The 27,373-nt window shown below is 38.4% G+C and overlaps 2 protein-coding genes across 12 annotated transcripts in view; one reads left to right on the top strand and one right to left on the bottom strand.

Annotated features, from left to right (window-relative positions):
* The window catches only part of LOC109406423 (calcium-binding protein E63-1), a 389,205-nt gene that overhangs the window by 156,446 nt on the left and 205,386 nt on the right, over nt 1-27,373 (bottom strand). The window lies entirely within an intron of this gene.
* LOC134288538 (uncharacterized) lies at nt 5,506-18,384 on the top strand. The gene is made up of 2 exons (XM_062853669.1): nt 5,506-12,205; nt 12,292-18,384. The coding sequence occupies exon 2, from the start codon at nt 12,300-12,302 to the stop codon at nt 14,406-14,408; it is 2,109 nt and encodes a 702-aa protein (XP_062709653.1). The 5' UTR covers nt 5,506-12,205; nt 12,292-12,299; the 3' UTR covers nt 14,409-18,384.

Here is a 27,373-nt window from a genome sequence, read left to right as displayed (position 1 = left end):
TGTTTGTGTGGCTGTTGTTTGTTCCTTTATTCAGTCCGATTGGGAGTCCATAATGAAGTCGTCCAAATATCCGGATCCATTAGAGCCATGGGCTCAAAAGAGCAACCTCCCCTCTCGGAAGGAAGAGAAACTGACAAAAGCGCTGGGGTTGGGAATCACATCCATCACTATACGCTTGTGAAGCGAACGTGTGTCCACTTACGCCGTGATTTTCGTACTTTAGGAACAAGTTGAGAGCTCTCAAATCTAGCAGATATAACTGGCAAGTCCACAACTCCGAGAAGAGACTGCAAATTTCAGGTAGACGTGGACGAATCTGGGAGTTAAACTTTCACACAATGTTTTCTCCAAAATATCCATCAGGGATTCTTTCTGGAACTCCTTACAGATATCTCTTGAAATGCCTTCCAGAATTTCTCAAAAGGTTCCTTCTTTTCACGATATTTTTCTCAGTATTTCACATATAAGTCCTCTCAGAAGTTTGATTTGATTTGATTAATTCCTTCCGCAATTCCTCCTAGCAAATCATCCATAATTCCTCGAGGCCAACTGATATTACCTGGAGTTTCTCACAGAGATCTTGCACGATTACTTGCTAAGATTTCTTTCTGTATAGTCCCTCGCGAGATTTCTACCAGAGTTCCTACAGTGTTATCTCCAAGAAGTTTTCATGGATTTTTTTAAAGATTTTTTAAAGAGTTCCTCTCTAGATATAACGCAGGTGTTGTCGCAGGGTTTCCTTAGATTTTCATCCGGGATTTTTCTTGAACTATTTTCTTAAACAAGTTCATTCCGGGGTTTCTCCAAGAATTTCCACAGAGGTTATTTCTGGGATCTGCACTTCATCTCAGGGTTTTCAGGTGTTTTTCATGGGTTTTCTGCAACAATTCATCCCACAATTTCTTCCACAGCTGTTTTCGGAATGGTTCCTAGGATCCCTCGTAGGATTCCCGGAGTTTCTCCTGAAACTTTATCAAAAAGTATCGTGAACTTTTCTTTAGAGTGAGATTTTACCCGGAGTTTCTCCTGGAGTTTGTATTGGAAAATTCCTTCCAGTATTGCTCCCGGGATGTCCCTCAGAGTTTTTCAAAGCTTATCCTAGACTTTCTCTAAAGGTTCCCGGGTTCATTCAGCGTTTCTTTTGAAACTTCTACAGGCGTTTTTTTATGTTTTTCCAGGCTATTCCTCGTAAGTTTTGCTGTGATAATCCTGAAATAACTCTCAGATTTTTTTCCAGGATTACTCCCAGTGTTCTTCCCACAACCCCTACCGAAAGTTGTCCCGGATATAATATTGGTGTCCCTATCGGGATTTCTCTAAATAATACTTAGGGTGTTCATGTCCTTTTTTTCAGTTTTATTTGGTACTCACTTGAACTTCTTTTCATGCCATGGACTGAGAGGGGGGGGGCATAATTAGAAAACGTGCATAAATAAAAAATAAGGCATAAAAAGAGGGCATTTCGTGCATACATTAAGTAAATACTTTAATTGACTATAATAGATAATCTGAAATGCCTCTGAAACCCCCTTAAAATGTCCTCAAATCTCTAGATACCCACTGAATTCACCCTGAGTGTCCTTGAGACCCCCTGACACGCTCATTAGACCCCCTCAGATACTCATGAGATCCCCGAGACTTCCAGAAATCGCCTAAAATCCCCCTGAAACACCCCAGAAACCTCCGGAAGACTTCTGATTCCTTTTCAATCCTCCTGGGAACACCTAAAACCCCCCCCCCCCATGAGACCCCGTCAAAACACCCCTGAAACCCCCAATGAAACCATATGAGACCCCTAAACTCCCTGAGACTAGCCTTGGTACCCTCTAAACTTCACGAAACCTCCTGGAACCCATAAAAATACCCCTAAAAACCTCCTAGATGCTTCTGAGATCTTCTAAAACGTCGCCGAAACCCTCTGACACATCTGAAATTCCCTTCAACGTCCTCAAACTAAAATCTTAAAATTTCTTAAAACACCGGAAGCCCATAACCTAGTTAAACTCCCCTAGAAACTACTTGCCTGGGCCCCTTAACAGCTGGATAACTCTGGCGAGAAACGCTACAGAAGTATCTCAAGAAACCCTGGAGAAACTGTAGGAAAATTGTCCCGGAAAATCACAAATTGAATTCTCCAAAGGAATTTCAATATACATAATTTTGATAAAGTTTGCGAAAGTAATCTCCCGAGAAGCTATGGAAGATATCCCGTGAAGTGCTCTTACAGGAAACCCGCTAAAAACTCCTGTAGAAATTCTATAATGAACTCTGGTACAAATCCCATGAGCAACTCTCAGAAATCCCGGGAAGAACGCAAAAAACTCCCGGAAAGAACTCTGGGAGCAAATCTAGGATGGAGTCTTAAAAGGAATTCTTGGATAACTTTTAAAAAATGTACAAACCTCCAGGAATTCAAGGACAAATTTTGGAATGAAAAATCGGAAGAAAACAGTAAGATATTGCGTAAGAAGTTAAAGAAATAACTTGGATATCCAAGAAGAAATATGGTAAGGAACACATGGGCGAATCCTGGATAGAAATTCGGGAACAATCCTCAGAGGAATTACGGAACGAAATATAAATCGATTTCCAAGCATATTCTCAAAAGAATCCTTCAAGAAAATAGTAAACTATGAAAGAGTTCTTGAGGTCAGAAGTTTTCTCCAGAATTTACTAGTATTCATCGAGTTAGTTAAGATTATTACGGTACCAACCGATGTTATACAAATGTGTTGAAAATTCATCCTATTTTCCAAATTTTCCAAGGTTCTCCATCGGAATCTCGCCTTTATTACACCACCCATAGCAGGTTGCTACTCAAAACTTGTAGTAAACTTTTATTAACACTGAATGCTTTATTCGTAGTATGTTCGAAAGATGTAGTGTAGTAAACTCGTTTTATTTTTCATACGAACATGTTCCACAAGTTGTATTTACTATCAAAATTGAAGTTTGAAGTTTGAAGTTGAAGTTTACTACTTTTTATTCATACGACCTAATAATATGGTGGTAAGGGCCCATATAGCCGAGGCGGTAAACGCACGGGTATTCAGCAAGACCATGCTGAGGGTGACGGGTTCGATTCCCGGTCGGTCCAGGATCTTTTCGTAAAGGAAATTTCCTTGACTTCCTTGGGCATAGAGTATCTTCGTGCCTGCCACACGATATACACATGCAAAATGGTCATTGGCAGAGGAAGCTCTCAGTTAATAACTGTGGAAGTGCTCATAGAACACTAAGCTGAGAAGCAGGCTTTGTCCCAGTGAGGACGTTACGCCAAGAAGAAGAAGAAGAAGAATAATATGGTATCATACAACCTCGCTCATGTACGTCTGACAAAAGGATTTGAATAAGGGAACTGGGAATACGTAGAACCAGTAAAGCTTATATCACCGCTCTTTTCGAGTACTGTGATAGCCTAATTGGTAGAGGCGCCAGATTTTGTCTTGGTTCTAATCTAGTTCGGAATTATAGCACAACTGGTTATATAATCCAAAACATATTATTTCATAATTTTGGTAATCCCTGTCATATTTCACGAAAAAGTTATACAATTTTTTTGTTACAAAAAATGGGAATTTACACGTGACGTAAACCATCAACGTACGTAAACATTTCATGACTCAATGTAAATATGCCTCAATTAACCTGTAAGTTCATGTGGGTTGCACAAGAAGTCAACAAACCTGTCTGATCAGGTACGTAGAAACAGTTTCACATTTATTGTCTAACCCCCAACTCGGTGAAATGGCTGAGAGGTATTAGTCCGTGCTTCTCAATCAGTGGACGGACCAGTGTTCGAATCCTGTTCAATATTTTACTTTGATGTGTTTTATCTGTCGATTCGGTTTTAGCGATTGCTTGAACAAACAAGTTTTATTTTAGAGTGTCCTCGAAGACGTAAGTTTACATGTTTTGACCTCTAAATTTGAGTTTTTAAAGATGCTCGTATATATCAGGTTCAGGACACCTAAAATTACATTATTTTTTTCTAGGTGTGTATGATTTTCACCAAAGTTATTACATTTTTGTTTTTTTTTTTCCAGAAGGCATCGTTGCCATTCATCGCTCATGCTGTATTGAACGCTCGTTCCATATGATTTGAATATTATTCATATGAAACGAGCGGTGAATGACGACCTTACGGTGCAAGTTTTATAACAATCGTTATTTATAAAAAAAATCATTGTAACACAGCTTGTTATGATTTTTCTAACTTTAATCTAGTCAGGATAAATCCATTTAGATAATCATTTGTGCAACTTCGCGGTATTACTTTGTGTTAATAAGCTGATGTGCGCTAAGTATGTTGAAATTTCTGAAGAAAACCTTGCAAAAAGCACGTAGAATTCCTGCAGACATATGGATTAATTGGATTCTTATTTAATATCTTTATTTTTAGGGTTCGAGACAGATTTATCCCAATGATTTGGAAACCAACAGAGGTTTTTAGGTGTATTTTTGAAAGTATTAAAATTTCCATTAGCATTAAGCACAAATTCATAGGCTGTACAGTTCTAGACCGCTGTTAAGAGGGTCCTTTCCGTCCGTTACCAAAAAACAGAGATTTGGGACTAATCACTGACTCTAAGACAAGATTGACGCAATGCTCCAACGGCCAAAAGCTGTTCTGCCCACGTCCTTGTGACAGCTGAGGGATGGGAGAGAAAGATTAGTTGCATACCTAAGAAAGGCGTAGAGACCTCTACGTCTCCTCAGACCTAGGTGCCGCGGGAATTCGGGTGTTGTTAGTGGAAGGGTTAATTCCAAAGGATAGGTTGGTCAACGTTTGGGCACCAAATCGATATGCAGGAATAATAATAATAACATTTAAAAAAAGTGGGATGGAATTTAAGCCAGTTTTGTAATGAATCCAAATAGGATTTCTTTGAGAGCATGCCGAAGCCCGCTAACAGATCTGCATAGGTAACTCCTTGAGAGTGTTTGCTTCTTTGGCTCAGTGTGCGTGGGTGAGGCATAAAGCATCATGAAAATATTTTGTTACAAAAAAATGATGGGCCTTTTTCTAATAATGCGCAAGATTCTAATATAATATTATTATGAAACTATAAATCCATTGTTGGTTCAACGTTCGCACCACGCACGCCTCAGCTGGCAGCCCAAAAACCATTTTTATTTGACAAGCGATACATGTCAAGTTGCGTCCCCCAACAAGCCACCATGCTTTTTGTTTGTCTATGATTGTTGGTCGTCCGCCGGCGTTCGATGAAGATTAATTGATGAGATCGAACCCACTGCACTGTACGTAGTACATACGCAATGCGCCCATCTATGTAGTCCATTTTGGTTGGATCATCGGGGTGACACAAAATGATCTGACCCCTGTGTTTGGATCTGCCTACGCGCAGCGATAACGATGACTTTCATCCCAAGGTAAATATGTAGAGTGTGACAGTCTGGCAAACATGCATACATTCAGGGGTTATTCGAATGTTACGTGATACCAGAATTTTTAATTGTGTCCCCTTGCATTATATATATATATATATATATATAAGTAAAAGTTACTAAACAGGAATAATTTATAGCTTTTGTACTCATTGTTAAACTTCAGAACATAATGGCTTTCACATAACGGTACGTAATTCGCGTAACAACCCACACGAAATAGAGTCCGGAAAAACGACGGTGGCGGTGGCAGCAAGGCAAACAACAGTGGATGGTGGATGCCCGTGTTTCTCTTCCTGTACGGTGTTATCTCTGAGTCAACCCCCGCCCGACTCGACGTCGTGTGTCCCATCGACGTGACCCGAGGGAGAGTGAGAGTCGTCGGATTTTGTGTGTTTAAAAATGCATACGTAAATAGAACTTTTTTGCCCGGCTAGGAAATGCTTGGAATGCATGCGAAGCGTTTACGGTGGGGACAACTTCAAACGGAGGTAGGTAGGTATTTGCGCGATGAATCAGTTGGTAATTAACCAAAAATAAATGCGGTGGATTTGAATAACATCGGTAATGACAACTCGGCATATTTGGAAAGCCAGTCAGCTATTTGTTGAGGCGAGAGAGGGGAACCCCTTTGAAGTTGTTGGGTGAATTGTTACGTGTATCATTTAGTGTTTTAGTTTTAGTGTATTTCAATCATTAATCCTCGAGCAGTCGCGCCTTCAGCCACCCTTAAGCGACACCACGTAAACGCTGTGTACCACAAGCGTGCTTTTTTCATGGTGCGTGTACACGACGCGACCGCTCCAGGTTTAATGTACAGGGGATGGCCAAAATGTTTGGGATAGGCAACTTTTTTTTCTCTCACAAAAAAGTTCAACATGCTATAACTTTTCATAGAGCGCATCAAAAAATCTCAAATTTTGACTGTTTTTCAACCTATCATATGTGCATCATTGGTACAAATTTGGGCTCGATTGATTAATATTTCGCAAAGTTAGAACCGTTCGAGTAAAACACCTTTTTTTAGGCAACTCATTTTTGAGCTGTCATATCTCGGTAACCAGTGAACCGAATTGAATGAAATTTTGAACGTACACTAACAATATGTAAATGCTTCACAAACAATTTAAACAAAGGTACTTTTTATACGTTGAAAAGAGTTATCATGGATTGACACTTTTTGGATTTTTCTCGAAAAAATGTAATTTTTTTACATCAATGTCAATAAATTCTAGTGTTGATATCCAACGATTTTCCAGTTCTGTTCTCAAATTATCTCTAATCAGATATATTAGAGCCTATTTAGATTGAAGGAAGAACACATTTTATAATTTGTGTGTGGTATTGTAAATTTTGCTTATTTTCCTCTATATGGGTAAAAACTTCAACCCGGTATAACTTAATTCGCCGTGAGAAATTATTACAATTTATAACGTCGTATTAAGTATCAATATATTGTTGATAAACTTTAAAAAATTCATTCAATTCGATTCACTGGTTTCCGAGATATGACAGTTCAAAAAATAGTTGTCTAAATAACAGTGTTTTACGCGAATGGTTCTAACTTCGCGAAAAATTAAGCAATCGAGCCCAAATTTGTACCAATGATGCACATATGATAGGTTGACAAACAGTCAAAATTTGAGATTTTTTTATGCACTCTATGAAAAGTTACAGCATGGTGAATTTTTTTGTGGGAGAAAAAAAGTTGCCTATCCCAAACATTTTGGCCATCCCCTGTATGTACATGGATTGGCTACCCAAATTGCTTTGAATTTCTGTATGTCTGTCTATCTGACCCTTATAGACTCGGAAACTACTAGACCGATTGGAATAAAAATTTGTTTGCGTGGCTTTTTGGAGTCGAGAAAGGTTCTTAGCGTGGTGTGGAAGTCCCCCTTCCCCCATCTCTGGAAAGGGGGCACCCATACAAAAGAACTTGCGGGGGACTTCTTTGTGGAGATGTATGTCAGGCAGTACGACGATTGCCGGGACAGCTAGAAAAATTCCAGAAGTAATTACCAGAGAAATTCAAGGAATAAATCATACAGGAATTCCCAAATAAATCCCGGAAGTATTTTTTATATAAACCTCTAGACGAGTTATCTAAATCTTTTGAGTAATTTATGAAAGAATCCCTATTGCAATCTTCGAAGAAATCTTTAAAGGAATTCGTGGATAAATCCCTGATGTAATTCCTAGAAGAATCATTGCAGGAATTCTGAATGAAATTCCTGGAGAAATTCCAGACGAAATTCCGGAAAAAAGGTTTTGTGGGAATATCTGAACTCTGGAGCATTATACTCTAAAGAAATCCCAGTAAAAAGAGGGTGCCCTAAGAAATACTTGTATGAATTTCTGGTAGAATTGCTAGAGGAATTCCAACAGGAACTCTTGAAAAAAAAAACCCAAGAAAATCTTTAGATAAATTCCCAAATTAATCGATAATGTAATTTCACATAGATTTATTGGAGAAATACCCACATAAATCCCTAGAGGAGATCTTGTAGATATTGCTGGAAATTGCCAGCAAAAATGTCTGGAAGAATCTCAGCAGGATGTCCCGAAGGAATCCCAACAAAAACCTCCAGGAAGAATTTCTGGAAAATAAACTTAGGGAAATATCTAAAGAGATTCTTATAGAAATCACTGGATGAATTAGTGGAGGAATTTCCGGAGAAATTCCTGGAGGAACACCAGCAGAAATTCCGGCGAGAATCCTAGAAGAAATTATTGGAGAAATGGCAGCAAAAATATTTAAAGGAATCCTTGAAGGGATTCCTGAAGGAGTCGGAAAAGGAATTTATGGAAGATTCCATAGAAAAATCTCTAGATAAATTCCTAGCCAAATCCACGGAGTAATTCAAGAAAGAACTATTGGATAAATCCTTACATGAATATTTGGTTACACTCTTAGTTTTCTTGTAAACATTCCAGAATTTCTGGAGAAATCTCAGCAGTAACTCCTGAAGGAATACCAACAAAAACTTAAAGGTATCACATGAGGAAATTCTTAGAGAAATATTTGAGCAAATTTTAATAGAAGTACCCGTAAGAATTCTCTTAAAGAATCCCGGCCGCAACTCTGACGCAATCCCCGCAGAAAATCTACAGCATAAACTCCTGCACGTATTCCTAGAGGAATCCTTGAAGGCATCTTTGTAAATAAAAGGAAATCTAGCATTATTACATATTGAGACGCGATCCCTTCCGGCTGCCGAGCTACGATAGTCGCTGTTTGCTGATCGATATTGAAACCCTGAAGAGACGAATAGATATTTCGAGAGCAATGTTTGTCATCGACGTCCTGCAGAGATTCTCCAAGAAATCGATATCAACGTACAGCCACGAGTACTGTGGAAGAGTCTTATGTTGACACCACCATTCCGTCGAACTAATTATGGTATGAACACAGCAACCGTTGGAATCCAGAGAATGTTTTACCAGCTTTCATCCGAGTTTGACTACCACCTGCCTCGTGCCATTTATTTTATTTTATTTTTTATTTCTTTTCGTGAGTATGTATACTTTTGTCGTATTGTTTTGTATAATTAATTGTTTTGCGAAAACTGAACATCATTAGGGCTCCCATAGCCTGTTGATGTAAATAACAATAAAAAAATAAATAAATAAAATACGGGAGATTCAGATAAAGAACTGATTTCTACCTCAGCATCACGTGATGTCTTACATTAAATCACATTAACAGTGTTTTGTTTCAAAGGTACGTAAGAAGAAGAATATTTCAGTAATTTGAAACGATTATTTAAAATGTTAGATAGAGCAAGGCGCTTATAGTGCAGAACCCGGGTAGAGGTGAATAACAAATTAATAACTAAAGAATAACATATTTTGTCATCATATCTAAATTTGCAATTCTTTAGTTCTTTATGAATAGCTCAGGATGACACATAAATTACAAAATATGCTATCATTGTAAAACTTGTTATTGACGAGTTATTATTAAATAGTATAATAACATAATAATAACAAATGCTACTATCAAACTATCCTGCCACAATATAAAAACAATAACATAATTTACCATCATATTAAAATATGTTATTATTTTGACATTCTTTTTGCTATTATTTTGTTATTACGATGGCAAAATCAGTTATTCTTTAGTTGTTATGCCATAGAAATTTAGTTATTATTTTTGTTATTTTAACTCTTATTTCAAACAAACTAATAGCAAATTTTGATATTCAAACATTCTATTTTAATGGTTGAATTTGCCCTTCATTTGCCATTTCGCTCTACCCGGGAAATGTGTTACTTTGTGAAAAAATTACCGTTCTCAAATATTACGTGAATCCCTGAAATAAACCAGGAGGAATCCTAAAGGAAATCATCTAAGGAATCCCCGGTGGAACGCCAGCAGAAATACCTGTGTGTAATCCTGAAAGAATTGAATTAATGAATACTGGGGGAAAGCCCTGAAGGAATCTCGAGAAGAACCTCCATACTACAGGAAAGGTAGCCTTGGAAGAGTGTTGGAGGAATTACGGGAGGAATCCGTGATGAAATCCCAGGAGAACACATTGAAGAAATCCCAGAAAAAAATCCTAGAGGAATCCCGGGAGATATCAAAGAAGGAATCCTGAGAGTAATGTCTGAAGGGCTCCTGGGAGGAATCTCTAAAGAAAACGCAGGATCAATCAATGAAGGAATCCCCGAAAAAAAAATCCAGAAGAAATCCGTAAAAGAATTACGGGAAAATCCAAGAATGGGTCCCGGGAAGAATCCGTGGGAAAATCTGGAAGGAATTTAAAAAATAATCTGTGTAATGAATCTGGAGAAATCCTTGATAGAATTCCCGAAACAATCTTGGAAGGAATTCCTTTGGAACATAGGCACGGTAGGCATTTCTGCTTCCAGCAAAAGAGTCTTAGGTGAAACACTGGTACCGATTCCAAGAGAATTTTGGGTTGAATTCTTAATGGATTTTCGGAAGGTATTACGAGATGAATATGGGTTGGAATCCTAGGAGGTATCCATGGAAGAAGAATAACTGAAAATAAAAATCATTGAGAAAATCCTCCAAGGGTCCCAATATGTTGCCCAAGATATCCACGATACAAATCGCCGCCATATGTAATCTTTACAGTAATATTTGCGCCATCTAGTGAGCCAGTTCTGAAGTAGGTTGTCCGCCATGTATTAAATATGGAGCGGTTCCATATCATTTCAGCAACGAGTAATTTTCATATATCTTTATTTGGATGAAACCTTGCATACAAGTCTTTGGGGGAGAAAAACGCCGTTTTGCATACTTGGTTTGCCATTTTGAATCTAGCCTTACTTATGAGAAGGGCCTATGAAAAATGCACATGATATCTTCAAAAAATTGTATCTCGAAAACGGTTTGTCCGATCGGTTTGGTGTCTTCGGCGAAGTTTTAGACAATTGTTGGTGCTATATGGAGAAAATATGCACGGTAAAAAAATATGTTTGGTTTTTGTGATTTGAACTAAAATATAGATTTTCCCTCAAAAGTGACATGTCAATATTTTTTTATTATCCTTATGTTATAGCTGACTGAAAATGCTACCTAGTGCACAGTGGGTTGTTCTGGAGAAAAATAGGTTACAATGAAAAAAAAATGTTTTAAAAAATTACGGTTTTCAAAAAAAGCTATTAAGTAAAGTCAAAAAAGTTTGTCGCCCTAATTTTATGAAAGTACATCAAATTTGCAAGAAAAAAGTACTTCGGTAACATTTTTCTAAGATGCACCGTTTAGAAGATATTACTAATTTAATATTGATTTTTTTGATAACTTAATAAGTTTTAGCCCTTTTCGGATGTACTCCGTGTTTCTCCAGTTTCAAAAGTATTTTTTTCGGAAAGATTGGAAAATTTTGAGTTAAAATGACACTGACAGCTTAAAGATTTGAGTGAAATTCTCTGCCTTAAAAGTATTTTGAAACAAGTTACAAAATCCCACTATCAAGAACAATGATTTCTTCCAGTGGTTTTTATTGCCTTCTGCTGAAAACGTGCTAATAAGTATTAGATACAGGTAATTAGATACCAGTTAGCTGTACTACGTACAGTTGGTGATTGTAAACATGGTCTTTGTTGGAACTAGTCCACCATGGTCACGCTGGCCCAGGCTTGTAAACATTCGACACTTTTCACTGCCTTCGTTTCGTTGTCGCGGTCGGGTGTCAGCTTGCTTTATTTCATTCGAACGCGACCGCTACCTCTTACACACAACACAAGCGGCAGAACAAAGATCAATAAACAAAAAAGTGGATCAAATCAACGTAGTCTGACACGATGACATTAGTATAATTCCAGCTTTTCGCAAGATTTCAGCCAATTTTGATTAAAATTGGTATAATATTAGTATAATATTAGTCACCTTCCATCAAACTAGACGGCTGCCGACTGATACCTCAATCAACAACCGCCGCACTCTTTATTCATTCCAGGTATATACAATTTACAATCTTCTTCAATAACAATATACCTACGCCAGCAAATCTACCTCGCTCCAACTCTCCAAACTCGTACCTGACGATACCTGAGCGTTCAACTCTACCTATCTTCCAGCAGTCTTTACCCAGCATTCTATGATTTATACCCGTGAGCTGTATAATAATGTCTGACTCGGTTCTGAATTCATCCAGTATCTACTAGGGAAAACCAAACAGTAAATGCAGAAAGGTTGCTAGAAGCATAGTGATTTCATAGTAATTTCAGCTAATAATCCAGTGTTTTTGAACTAGATCCAGTGTTGTTTGATAACATAATAATTGTAAAGGAAAGTGTAACACGTTTTGGTGCAAAGGTAAGTTTTAAATACACATTTTAATTATATGTGTTGTGATATTTTCGTTCAAAACTAACAATTGGAAAATATTTTCTATGTTACAGATTACAAAATGAGTAAAATCAGATGTATTCGTCCATTCAAAGACATTCAGTGTTCGAAAGAGCTGCGATATCTCACGGATGGTATCATCCAAAAACTAAAGTCAATTGGATTTTCCAAGGTATCCACACTGAACACCAAGGATTTTCGTATTTGTTCGTCTTGCCGTCTACATATTGATTCAAGAGCTCACCTCACCCAAAACGAAGAACAAAGCGTAGCCGGTGGCTCAAGGATGCCAACTGTTCAGACCATACCTGTTGTACCTGATTCGCAAAGCTACGAAAGTTTGGTCACGATACCATCAGCGTCAACGCTAAGCGCAATTCAATCAAATGAAGACTTCACGATGCCTGTAGACGTCGAAATATTCAACCGAGGAATAGCAGCTATTCGTGTTTCGCCTATAGATTTAGGTAAGGTTAAAAATGTTCACTATCCTGAAAAAAAGTGCGCTGAAATCGTCGAAGGTGTACGAAGAAATCTTTTTAAATTAGACGCTAAAACAGAAAAAGCAAACGAGTTTAATGAAGTCATAGAAAATATGAAAATTAAATTTTTAAATTCAGCCACAAGGCAAGAAAAACTATCAATTTTATCATTGTTACCTAAATCATGGTCAGTACAAAAAATTGTAGACGAATTTAAAACTAGTAGAAATATGGCATCAGATGCAAGAAAGGAAAAAAATAATGTATTAGATTCATCTCAAGGTTCAAGCTCTGGAAAAGCTTTGAGTAATGAAACAAAAGAACTGGTTTTGAATTTTTTTGAGGACGATGATATAAGCCGTGCAATGCCAGGCCAAAGAGATTTTGTTAGCGTAAAGACAGGAAATAAGAGATTAGCTGTTCAGAAAAGATTGTTAATGATGACATTAAAAGAAGCTTTTAATCGCTTTAATGAAGTGTACGTCAATGTAAAAATAGGGTTTTCATCATTTGCAAGCCTCCGGCCAAGGCAATGTAAACTATTGACTATCACAGGAACACATAATGTTTGCGTTTGCACTACGCATGAAAATGTCAATTTAATTCTACATAGCTTAAAAAAATACAATGTCTTGAATGATCTAAAAACATTAACGAATAGATTACTTTGCGAAAATAAGACAACTCATTGCCATCTACGAAGATGTAAAAACTGCCCAGATACCTCAGTTTTAGAAGACAGTTTATTGAAACAACTGGAAGAAAACTTTGTTGAAAAGCTTTCATTCGAACAATGGGTTACCACTGACAGATGTGATTTAGAAACTATTGTAAAGCAAACCGATGACTTTGTTACATTTTTCAGCTCAAAATTAGAAAGTTTGATTCCGCATGATTTTGTAAAAACCGAACAATCCAATTTTTTGAAAACTACAAAACAAAACTTGCAAGATGGTGAATTTTTGGCTATTTGTGACTTTTCTGAAAATTACAGCTTCGTTTTGCAGGATGAAGTTCAATCACACCATTGGAACGTGCAACAGGCCACAATCCATCCTTTCGTAATATATTATACTGAAAATAGGCAAATTAAACATTTTAGCTTCATTATAATTTCAGAAGAACTAAGACATGATTCAGTCGCTGTTAATTTGTTTATTGATAAAATGATGAACTTTTTACAAATTGATCAAAATAAAAACATGAAAAAAAATTATTTTATGTCAGATGGTGCTGCTTCACAGTATAAAAACCGAAAAAACTTTTCTAGCCTTTGTAAGTTTAAGTCAAAGTATGGTATTGACGCTGAATGGCATTTCTTCGCAACATCGCACGGAAAAGGTCCATGCGATGCTATTGGAGGTACGATAAAACGCATGGCTACCAGAGCAAGTTTAGCCAAAGAACGCGAACACCCGATAAAGACTGCAAGAGAGTTGTTTAATTGGGCAAACAAACGAAAAGAAGAAGAACTTACAAAGTTGTCATTTTGTTATTCTACTACAGAAGAATACGAAAATATGTCTTTGCAGCTAAATAATCAATATAATAATGCAAAAACAATTCAAGGAACTCAAAAATTCCACTCATTTCTTCCTCTATCAGAAAATACAATAAAGGCAAAGCTTTATTCAAACTGCCCTGACAATGATGCCAAAATATTCGATATTGTTAAGAAAGTTGTGTAAACAGTAATTTGATAAAAATCAGAGCGTTCATGATTAACAAAAATTTTAATCATGATTAATCATTGATGATTAAAATTCCAATTTTGGTGATTATTGATTATGATTAATGATTAATTTGATTTTTAGGATGATTATTGATTACACTAGTTTACAGCATTTTTGAACTCGGTAAGCTGATGATCGTTTTTGGTGTAGAATCATGCCCTGAGTTCGAAAACGCTAAGGAAAAAAAATACAGTAGAACGGAAATTTTTTCGACTTTCCATACAAGGTTGATGATTTGAAATTGATTTTTGTTCTATTTTTAAGCAAAGTCACTCTCTTCACACATCTCATTCTCCGTACTCTATGCTCCAATTGAGCTCAATGTTTTACTGTAACTCGCCTACATATGATATGTCAAATAAACGTTGAGAAAGAATTTTTACATTGTTTTTTTCTTATTGAAAAAAATACATTTCTTCACATAATTTTGGAAAATTTGCTAAAATTTAAGGAGATCGTCTCCAATACTCGCCAATATCTTGAATTTCATCAATCCGACGCGAAACCTGCATTCAGATGATCGAATGGTATTATATTCAGCTTTTAATTTATGGAAAAAGATTTAAAATTTGTTCAACAAAACGCAAGATATTTGAATTTTATTAAATTCCATATTTTAAAAAGTTGTAAAACTCGATATTAAACTATAACTCAAAAACTGTTCTACTTTAAATTTTTTGAAGCACGGTTTCGAAATCAGCGCTAAATTATGCTTCAAAAACTTTGGTCTTTGAAAGAAGTTCACGACTTTCGTTTTATTTTGTAAACTTGTGTTATGATTAATGATTACAAATGGCTCATTGATTAAAAATCATGATTAATCATGATTAATCAATCACAAAAAACTGGAATGATTAAAACTATTTTTATTGTTTAACATGTTTTTGAAGTTTCGAAAGTAAAAGGTAACCGGGAGATTTTTGAAAAAAGAATCATAAATTCTATTATTTGGAACAGCATTTGAACCAATTTAAATTGGATAATATATTTTATATGATGAATCATTTTTGGTGATGAATGATTAATGATTGATTAATATTTTTTCTTATGATTATGATTACTGATTAATGATTACATTGCAAAAACAGTGTGATTTAGATTAATGATTAATGATTAAATGAGATTTTTTTGTGATTATGATTAATGATTTTGATTAATCTTAATCATTAATCATTAATCATGATTAAATTTATGATTAATCATTAACGCTCTGATAAAAATACAGGAATAAAAATAAACTGATGTACAAAGTATAATGTTATTTTTTATTGCGCACAAATACCACCCCTGAAAAATAAGCCTTATTCGCTCTTTTGAATCTTGCTAATTGAGGAGCTTGCGATATGCAAGAGTTGAATGCACATTTTCAACACAATACACCAAAAACCACTGGAAGAAATCATTGTTCCTGATAGTGGGATTTTGTAACTTGTTTTTCAAAATACTTTTAAGGCAGAGAATTTCACTCAAATCTTTAAGCTGTCAGTGTCATTTTAACTCAAAATTTTCCAATCTTTCCGAAAAAAATACTTTTGAAACTGGAGAAACACGGAGTACATTCGAAAAGGGCTAAAACTTATTAAGTTATCAAAAAAATCAATATTAAATTAGTAATATCTTCTAAACGGTGCATCTTAGAAAAATGTTACCGAAGTACTTTTTTCTTGCAAATTTGATGTACTTTCATAAAATTAGGGCGACAAACTTTTTTGACTTTTCTTAATAGCTTTTTTTGAAAACCGTAATTTTTTAAAACATTTTTTTTCATTGTAACCTATTTTTCTCCAGAACAACCCACTGTGCACTAGGTAGCATTTTTAGTCAGCTATAACATAAGGATAATAAAAAAAATATTGACATGTCACTTTTGAGGGAAAAACTATATTTTAGTTCAAATCACAAAAACCAAACATATTTTTTTACCGTGCATATTTTCTCCATATAGCACCAACAATTGTCTAAAACTTCGCCGAAGACACCAAACCGATCGGACAAACCGTTTTCGAGATACAATTTTTTGAAGATATCATGTGCATTTTTCATAGGCCCTTCTCATAAGTAAGGCTAGATTAAAAATAGCGAACCAAGTATGCAAAACGGCGTTTTTGTTCCCTGTGGTAGACGACTCAATCTGTAAGTATGTTCCACTCTTGATATGTGCCGCATGTGTATTGGTGATACATTAATGCTGCCGACGGTTCGACTAACCGCATGCGAACATATGCATTCAGTTTGTTACTTCGACGCGTGAGCTACGGATCTCGGTACCACAAGTTGGCGACGAGGGTAAAAAAAAAAATAATAATTTGGAGTGAAAAATATGTTTTGAGTGGAAATAAATTGAAGCAAATACGAGAAAAAAAATGTGTGCATCCGGGAAATGAATAATCATGCTTATTCTGCGCGGCGTGTGAGAATAAGCCTGAATAAATAAAAGTGAATATGAAGAAAAAAATCTGAAGAGAAAAAAGTGATGCTGGTCGGCCACACTCGCGACCGGCCATATTTCGGGAAGTGTGCAATGATGAAAGAAAAATAATATCTACGTGAATGGGAATAAAAAGTTATAGAAAATAAAAGAAAATGCTGGCTTGTTTGCACTGTGAAGTGAATGAAAAATAATGATAAATGAAGCATATTATGTGAAGTAAATGATGGAGTTGGAAGCACAAAGTCATATGCGGCTGTTCGGAAGCAACAATTATAATTGATGTTCTGGTAAGGCAACTCAAGCTTATGGGAATATTGAGCGATGTTTGCGGTTTTTAAGGTATGTACCCTTTTACATTTTGTATTTGAAGGCAACACATAACGAAAGTTTTCTTTCGTGGCGTCATTCCTGATGAATGAGAAAAAAACTAGGGGTGGGTAATGTCTGAGACATAACCGCAATGTTGACGTAGGACAAAGGCTGGAATGAGGTTCCGACTTTTATATATTAAAATGGGCCCTTTAATTTGAAGTCTTAAATCAGCTGATTTTTCGTGTCATTGTTGTCCGACCTTCGTAAATAAATGCATAACGGATTTATCACATAACGTCGGTTTCCTGCAATAGGGGCACAACTCAAAATATGTCATTTTTGAGATTTTGATGGCAAATGATGAAAAACTATGTAAAATTTCATCTCACAAAGACCCGTTCCAAAATTCGATGAGAAACGCGAGATTTGGGCATTTTCACCAATTTTCCGCAGTAAGGGCACAACTCAAAATCAGTCAATTTTTTCAATAGTCGTTGAAAAATAGTTGTCAAAAATTCATGAAACAGATAGTCCTTCAGCCCCTTTCAATGATACAACAATCAAAATTTGTTTACATTTGTCAAGTGATGAGAGAAATAAGTGAATTTGCAGGAGGTGCTTCATGATTGCCAATTTTTAAACGCTTATTCTGAAAATTCACATTTTTTGAGTTGTGCCCCTATTGGAGAAAACCGACGATAAAAGGCCTACACAATGTATGCTGGCAAAATTCAAATCGGCGGAGTGATGTGGTGATTAAAGTTGTTACCTATGTGATCCATTTCACTGAACGCATTCATAAGATGTTAATTAGTTAAACCTTCCGTAACTCGCGCGGTTGGCCATCACTTGAGGGTTGAGTATTATTTTATTTTGAAGATAAATGTTCAACCGTTGTTTGAAAGAATTTTCGTCGAAAGGAAAGAATGATTATAATATTGAAAGGCGTTAAGCCATAGCTTCCCAAACATCATATTGCGATCGCAACAATCATTAAAATAACTAAAATTGCCGCTATGAAATGAACAGATGGAGCCACCGTAGCCATGTGTATTTGACACAACTCAATTGCTGTTAACGAAATTTTAGATAATTTTGATTGCAGTTTCATGAAATATTCTAGATTCAACAATACGTTGTATAGTTACGCGAACAACAATTAGAGGCCGGCTATACTGTTGCTAAGTTTTCAGTCTGTCACTTTTAATTATTCGATTCATAACTCTGGAGGAATAATTTTCACTGGTCCTGAAAAGGACCTTTTAAATAACAGGAGATTTCGGCAAGACAATTGAAAATTATCCGCACTGAATACTGGAAGCTATCGAAAACTGCCATCGCTTACTGCCGTGGATGACATTCCTGGTTCTATCAGCTAAATAGCCGAGAGTCATCGCAGGATTGGTGCGCAGCTGCGGAGGTGACATCCATTCCCTTTGACTGATTCAACGAAAATGACGGAAGAAAACAGAGGTCACTGCTTTTATTCCCCTTGATTAGTAGATTAGGCTCCTCCCATTTGGCTGGCTTTCCAGTTTATTTCGTTTGCATGACCCGCCCCGAATGCTCCAGACGCATCAAGCAACTAACCAACCGAGAAATGAGCAAATTTTCATTGAACGGATTGGATCATTTCGATTCACCACCAGCGGGTAACCAAACGATCAACTTTTAAGCGCAAACCGACATTCGGTTCTTCAGATTTGTGCTCTAGAAAATTCTAGGTGTGGCTTCGTCATATATTCACCTTCGAACATTTTCGAAAAATGTTTAAACTTAATTTTAATTAAACAATGTTTCACGCAAAATAGTTCGGATAGAATAATGCGTTGTTAAATTCCGGGTGGAACCATTAGGCCATTAGTGACCGGCTTCATCATTATTGCTGAGCCACCAAGTAGTATTCAATCTTTCACTTCTCAATTGCACCACACTTTTCTCGTTCGATGGAATGAAATTAGCTGATTCACAAACTCTTAAGGAATAATTTACGGTGGTCCTAAACCGTTTGATTAATTGACGATTTTAGGAACGAAATGTCATGAATTCACCATGTCACGCAATGCGTGTTGGTTTTCTCCGTGCTGAATGATAAACGCCACCGAAAACTGGACCGCCGTGGATTACAATAATGACCAGTTTCACTATTGCTGGCAACGATGCTCTGTCTTTTGCTTTTTGGTTGCACTACATCTCGATCGATGTTGGAAATTATCCAATTAACTCTTGAGGAATCATTTTCGATGGTCCTGAAAAGGACCGGTTTGAATAATGGACGATTTTGATGCATTCACCATGGCATGCAATGCATGTTGGTTTTCGCTGCGGAGTGCGGAGAATGCTGGACGCCGTCGAAAATTGGCCCACCGCCGCTGTCATGGATGCGATTCCAAGTGCTATCATCAGCACGATATCCGAGAGTAGTCGCTGGGTTGTTTTGCTGCTGCCTTGCTGGAGGTGACATCCACCTCCAACCTCCTTGACTGATCCAACGAAAATGACGAAAGAAAACAGAGAACACTGCTTTTATACCCCTAGATTGGCAGATGAAGCTCCTCCCATTCGGCTGGCTTTTCAGTTAATTTCGTTTGCATGACCCGCCCCTTATGCTCCAGACGCATCAAACGATTAATCAACCGAGAAATGAGAAAATTTCCATTGAACGGATAATGTAACCAAAATATTAGATGATTTAGATCATTTTAATTTGGAAAATGTTAGAATTGAAACATTTTTCACGCAAAATGGCCCGGATATGATAATGCGTTGCCAAAGTCCGGGTGGAACAATTAGACGTCATAATTGTTGCTGGCTGAGTCACAGCATTCAAAATCATTCACTTTTCGGTTGTATTACACTTTTCCTGTTCGTTGGAATGGAATTATCCGATTCACAGCTCTTGAAAAATCATTTTCGATGGTCCTTAAATTAGGAGGAAAATTAAATGAATTCACTATGCCACTATGCGTGTTTGTTTTCTCCGCACTAAATGCTGAACGCCACCGAAAACTGGCCCGCCGCTTGCTGCCGTGCATGCGATTAATGACCGGCTTTGCTTTTGCTGAGAAACGCCGCTCTGTCCTTGCTTTGCACTACACCTTTCTCGATCGAGGGTGGAGATTAATCCAATTAACTCTTGAGAAATCTTTTTCGATGGTCCTGAAAAGAACCGTTTGAATAATGGACGATTTTGATGCATTTACAATGCCACGCAATTCGTGTTGGTTTTCTCCGCGCTCAACGCTAGACGCAATCGAAAACTGGCCCGCCGCTTGCTGTTGTGAATGAGATTCCTGGTGCTATCAATACAATAGCCAAGTGTCGTCGCTGAGTCGATGTGCCGCTGCCCAGCTCGAGGTGTCACCTCGACGGTGGTCGAAAAGGAACTGACGATCAGCTCTCGCATGATCGCATTCCTTCCTGCATCGTAGTTGCCCCCACGATGCGCACCAATCAGAGAGCGTTGGTATACTGAACGAGAAAATTTGTCCGCTACCCATATTTATAGATTTCAGCGATTTCAATGTCTTACTTTAAAACAACTTTTCAACTATTTATCAATGATTTTCAGGTTCACCGAATATTACAAATTGAACGCGGGAGTTTCATCTCTCGGATAACGGGATTTGTTTATCATTTCGTTCAGTGGGAAAGGTACTGTGAGCGTTTAAAATCTTTCACTCAAACGTAACGCTCTTGGTTTCATAAATTTTGAAATAACACCGGGTATAGAAAACAGAGACGTAGTCCTACGTCAAAATGGGTTATATGCTTTAGCTATCGATCGAGACGCTAGACAATGTGTGCATAAGAATAAAAAGGAGTAGGTATTAGTGACCATCAACCTCTCTATCGGACTTCAAACGCACCTATTCAAGCGTAGGCGTCTACACTACCACGTGACTGTGAAAATGTGCGCGCGCCCAGTCCGCGCCGCGTGCCAAGTGCACACAATTAAGCGTGTTGGTATGCGGTGCTGCCAAACGCGCCTCGGTAGCCACCTACTTGTATTACTGCTCGGTAGGCCAGAGGCCGACAGAGAAAGCAGAGACAGAATGAGAGATTTTTTTGGTGAGAGTTTCAGGGGCTCGACGCGAATGCCTACTACAGTAACATGCGTTTTTGAGGAACATCGTGTCGTGATTGAATTCACTGTGGAGAAGGGAGAAGATAGTGTTGCGTCGATGGCGTGATGCGTGTCAGCCTTGAATGTACAGTATTCGCTAGTATGTAAATCCTAAGTATGTAAGGGAAGACGAACTTCTGTTTTGCTTTTACCATTCTGTGCATTCATATTTTGCTCTGCGGTTACCATATCAGTTGAAGCGCTAAGGAGATTTTTCTGCTTCGGTTTATTGTCAATCCAGCTTGAACCCGAAATTTTCGACTGGCGAAATTGGATTTTTCTCCAAATCCATGCGTTTTCGTTGCGCTGTATAGCGGACCTGCTATATGTTGGAGTGATACGCAAGTTGGCGTTTTCTGTAAAATAATAAATAGGGTTGACGTTCCACAAATACAACACTATCGAAAAAAAATAAACCCCGAAGGGTTAACCGATCATTAAGGTTTAGTCGTTTTCACTTTTGATAAATATTGTTACGGTGAAAAATAAGTGAGGCTGTTGATCGTCCACTGTTGTGATTCAATTCACTGACGTATGTGAGGTGACGTGATTTAATTCACTGATGTGTATAAGAAAGATCATGTGATTTAATTCACTGAGATATGTGTTAAAGTGATTTAATTCACTAAAGCGTGCATTATAGGCTGAGATACTTGAGCAAGAAAGCGCAAACGTGATTGAATTCACTGGTTATAGAAAGAAAGAAATCGTTGGCGGTGCATTGAGTTGAGGTATGAGATTGAATTGGAGTTTGTTCTTCTTTCGCTTTCTAAGATGCAGTGGTTTTAAAGTGTGATAATTGCAAAGAGTATCAGCAATCGATAAACTCCAATGCTGGCTACGGGAAGAATGAAGTTAAGAATTTTTTTTTACGGAACTCGTGGAGCTTACATATGGAGACTTTCTGAACATTTTTGTTTTCTCCAAGAAACAGGGGTTTTAAGCGATTTGAATCTTGGGCGGTGTCTGCAGCAAATGGTTAACCCACGAGCGATCGCGCTGTTGTATTTTGTACAACACGTTGAAAAAATCTCGCTTTTTGTACTCAGCATTAGCGTGGTGCTGACGCAGGTAGTCAACCGCGCGAGTTACGGAAGGTTAACCCATTGAAAGCTTTCTGTTGAGAGAGCAGCAGAGGGTTGATACATTTTTTGGTCGATAGTGCGGTATGGTTGCAGTCATGGACGATGTTATTCAGGGTCACGTGATGATCTGAAACGAGCGCGTCACAACCTTGATGATGCCATGAAGATCATCTACGCATAAACTGAGAATTTCCATAATGCAGAGATAGCAGAGTAGCTGAAAAGGAGGGAAGTAGGTGTTCCACTTTGGATAAACCTTGCCATCGTTATCACATATTGTGTTGCTCTAAAGCAGAGGGCGGCAGCGGGAGTCTTCCATCACGAGATCGGGAACATTGAGATGTGTTGAAGCTCATGAGGACGACGAGGCTAAAACGGAAGAGGTTCACAACTTTGCTGGTGATAGGGACGTTTTTAATTAATGTCCCGTAGGAGGAATGGAAATCGAGATTCTTATCAGTTCTAGTTACAGCTACAACTTGATCGACGATGCAATCTTCAAACACAGACAGACTTCTACTTTTTCTACTCTGCTATTTTCCCATTGTTCATTTTTTTTTGGCAGTTGGTTCAAGCACTCAGAGGTATGCAGAACGCTCGCTCACAGCGCTATCATCGTTCTGCTTCGGTATGACGTTTGCTCACTACTGCTAGTACTCTGATAGGTGCTTTGTAAAACAATGATTGACATTGGACGATTGTGTTTTGTGACGATGATTCTTGTAGCAATTTGTTCTGAGTAATACTCCTGTGCATCTGTGTTGGAACTGTTGAAGATGCCTGACTAAAACAGTGAGAAGAGGCGTAGCGCAGTGTCTCTATCCTGTGGTTTCTATGGGCGAGATATGTAAGATACGTGTACGTAGGGTGAAACATACACTGGACGTTGTAGACATGTGCGGGTTGTCTTTCTACGTCAGTAGAAGCAAATATGACTGGCAGAAAGTACAACACCATGAACATTGATTGTCTAAAAAAAAGGGATGATTCGTTCAAACAGAGTATCGATCATCGAGGATTAGGGAAGAACTACACAGTGTTCAATCGCTTATCACGTATGATTCTTCAGTCGTTACAAGCTTTGTAACCGGAAGCTGTACGAGGAGGAGTCGATCAACTTGCAATGGCTACTACAACATGACAACTGTTTCGGGAAGCTAAATCCGTGGAACACAGACTTGGAACATCTATTGCATCTAGGATATTGTGATCCACAGGTTCAAACAACGTTGGTAGCTGCTGATGCTTCAGGATTGGAAGTCGGGGCGGTGCTGCTGCAGTTGAAGGATAGTCTGCCTTGTGTCATCAGCAATGGTTGTAGGGTGGTTGATTGCGCTGCAGGTGTTCGGATTCAGGGTTGTTTGTATATATTTTTTTTTTTGGAAAAATCCTCATGCAATGTCTTGTATTGCCTCATCGGTCGTTCAGTGTGAAATATATATTCGAGCGTAACTCAAACCTGGCTGAATTGTCGGAAAAAGAAACTAAGACTGATGATGACCAGGACATCGAATACCCTGTTTGCTCTTGCCTAGAAGCTGCTGCACAATGACATACATATTTATGAGGTTGCTGGGAGTGAGTTCACGAGTTCATAAGAGATGCTTTTATGCCTGGTAACTAGACGTCACTTAATGTGGAGTCCTGTTCTGCCTCTAGGGTGAGCCCTCGTGTGCAAACAGTATTTTCCTCCGAGTTTAAACATTTTTTGTTCTGTTGACTTTTAAATGCATATGGCAGTGGCAGTAGAATATAAAAAGATGTTTGCTAGACCTTTGCGTCTCTTTGATTCTGAAATCGATGTGACTGAACAGGTAAAGTACGTTGGAGTCATTCTTGATTCCAAGCTTTCCTGGACACCTCACATTGAGTTCAGAATCAAGAAAGCTTGTATGGCCTTCGGGCAATGCCGGCGTACTTTTGGTACAACTTGGGGTCTAAAACCCAAGTATATCAAATGGATCTTCACAACTGTGGTTCGGCCAATATTGGCTTATGGATGTCTTGTGTGGTGGCAAAAGGGTGAAGTGAGAACGGTCCAATCAAAATTAGGCCATCTCCAAAGGATGTGCTTAATGGCGATGTCTGGAGCGTTCTCTTCAACTCCTACGGCAGCGCTCGAAGTTCTCTTTGACGTTGCCCCACTACACATTCATCTCAAACAAGAAGCCCTTTCTTGCACTTACCGGTTACGGGTACTCGGTCTACTAGAGGAAACTCCTGTGAACCGCACATCAACACACACCTCGTTGTTTCCACTTTTAGTGAATTGGGACAAAATTGTCCTTGCTCCAAGTGATCTTACAATTGCTTGTAATTTTCCATATAGGACATTTTCCACGAAATTCCCTTCCCGGGAAGAGTGGACATCTGGTTATCTGGAAAGAAGTATTTCAGACGGCATCGTATGTTACACTGATGGCTCCCTTCTCGAAGGTCGAGCAGGTGCTGGTGTTTACTCTCGTGAGCTAAGGCTGTATCAGTCTTATTCACTTGGTAGACACTGCACCGTTTTTCAGGCCGAAATCTTTGCTCTTATGTGTGGAGTGCAATCAGCACTTCAACAGCACGTAATGGGCAAAGTAATATACTTCTGTTCAGATAGCCAGGCTGCTATTAAAGCACTTGCTTCGGCCAACTCCAGGTCGAAGATAGTTATCGCTTGTCGAACTCAAATCGAGGAGCTGAATTCAGCAAACGCTGTTCACCTTGTATGGGTACCTGGCCATTCTTCCATCGCTGGAAATGAATTGGCTGATGAGTTAGCTCGCACTGTAGCATCACATGACTTCATTGGCCCTGAGCCAGCTATTCCGGTATCCAAGTGTTGGGTAAAGCTTCAGATTGACATCTGGGCTGCCACTCAGCACAAACAATACTGGAATAGTTTGGAGTCATGTCGTCAAACCAAATTGTATAGTGCTGAGCCATCTCTACGGGTGGCGAAGTATCTAACTAATCTGTCTAAGCAGAATTGCAGCATGCTGGTCAAAGCATTGACTGGCCACTGCCGACTCAGCTATCACATGGCGAATATTCAGCAAGCTGATTCATTTGCCTGTGATAGCTGTGAATCCGATTATGGAACTTCGTATCATTTGATATGTAACTGTCCAGTTTTCGCGCAACTGCGTTTCCGAGTATTCGGTAAACACTTATTAAGTGAAACTGACTTCAGAAACCTGAATCTTCAGGATATTCTGTTGTTCTTAACCCGCTGTGGTAAAGAGCTATAGGCTCTCTTTCGCTTTATGCGTTATTACAGTGCCCTTTTCAGGGCGCTGTTTGAACCCATTGTGGTACGCTTGTGCGTTAGTACCCTCTTCCAGGGTATTTTTCCTATTTCCCTACCTGTCCCTATCCCCATCCAAATCCTTTTTCCTTCCTTTTCCCTCAGGTAGATGATGAAATAGGCTGTTATTTTGGCGATGGCACAAATGTCCCAAATGGAGGATAACGTGCCTCTGGAGCCGGCCTTCTGATACCTGATACCTGTTCTGCCTCTAGGGTGAGCCCTCGTGTGCAAACAGTATTTTCCTCCGAGTTTAAACATTTTTTGTTCTGTTGACTTTTAAATGCATATGGCAGTGGCAGTAGAATATAAAAAGATGTTTGCTAGACAGATGTTGGTGGCCAAGCATAAACCAGAAGACTGTATGAAGGATAATGTAAAGACTGGCAGCTGTTTTTATGCTGGAGTGCTGGTAGACGTATTCACCGATAAACGCGACAAACGTGGCAAATGAGTGAGGACCTATGTAAGGTTGAGCTGCAGATCTCAGTCATCGTTCGTGATTCACGTGTTTTTCACATATGCAGCGGTGATACCTGAGGGTCCACTTGAATCTAAAATGTGTAGTACGGGTGGAAGGTGTCAGTCAGCAAAGGGGGAAAAGAATTGGATTGCACGAGATTTGTATGGTCGTGACACGATGGATTCTCTCTAGCAGTGAACGCAGAAGAAGAGCATGGGTATTATGATTTGATTCGTAGTTTGAATCTTTTGGATTCAGAGTAAGTGTTGCTGCGATGCGAAGTGGGTGCAGGTCAGCAAGTTGTCCATGCAGTTAAAGCTGTTTTGCCTAAAACGTGATGGTGCCAAGTCTCGGATGAATATGCTTTGAATTTCTTGTTATTCTCACTCGATCACCGTTAAAGCGACGAATAAACGGCTTGAAAGTTGTAAACCTCGTATTAAGCTTCCACAGTTAGTCGACTTAGAGCAGTCCCTCCTACGCGTTTCCTTTACTGAAGGAAGGGTCGAGAGAAGAGCGCGGAAGTGGCAGCAATGAAGTGGAGCTGAGCGATGTCCCGGATCGTAAAATTATGCTTGTACTTCAATGGGAGGTTCCTTACGGACCTCCGTGATGGCTCTAACATTAGAACTAAGTCATTGGATACGGGAAGATTGTACAAAATAAATGAACATTTCCTGAAGAAGATCAACATCAAAGTAACTGAGTTTTTCTCGTGAACCTTAGATTATGGCGCTCCTACACTTTTGAAGAGATTACGAAAGTTGCTGAGCAGGTACTAAACTGGTTAATAGGAAGGTGACAGGTTTCATTAAAATTTTGGTGTGTTGTAGGAGTTGAGTTTACAAATCGCTTGATGCTTGATTTGAAACAGTAGTTATTTGTATATAAAAGGGGGGATGTGGTAGACGACTCAATCTGTAAGTATGTTCCACTCTTGATATGTGCCGCATGTGTATTGGTGATACATTAATGCTGCCGACGGTTCGACTAACCGCATGCGAACATATGCATTCAGTTTGTTACTTCGACGAGTGAGCTACGGATCTCGGTACCACATTCCCCAAAAACTTGTATGCAAGGTTCCATGCAAATCAAAAAATACAAAAAATAAAAACTGGAAAAATTTCCCACTTGTTTGTGGAATCGCTCTATGGATCTTATGAACAACTTCTCAGAAGACATTGTTTCGAAACATTGTGCAAGTTTTA

Source organism: Aedes albopictus, chromosome 2 (assembly GCF_035046485.1).
Source record: "Aedes albopictus strain Foshan chromosome 2, AalbF5, whole genome shotgun sequence".
Taxonomy (NCBI): Eukaryota; Metazoa; Arthropoda; class Insecta; order Diptera; family Culicidae; genus Aedes; species Aedes albopictus.
This window is presented reverse-complemented; position numbering and strand designations above follow the sequence as displayed.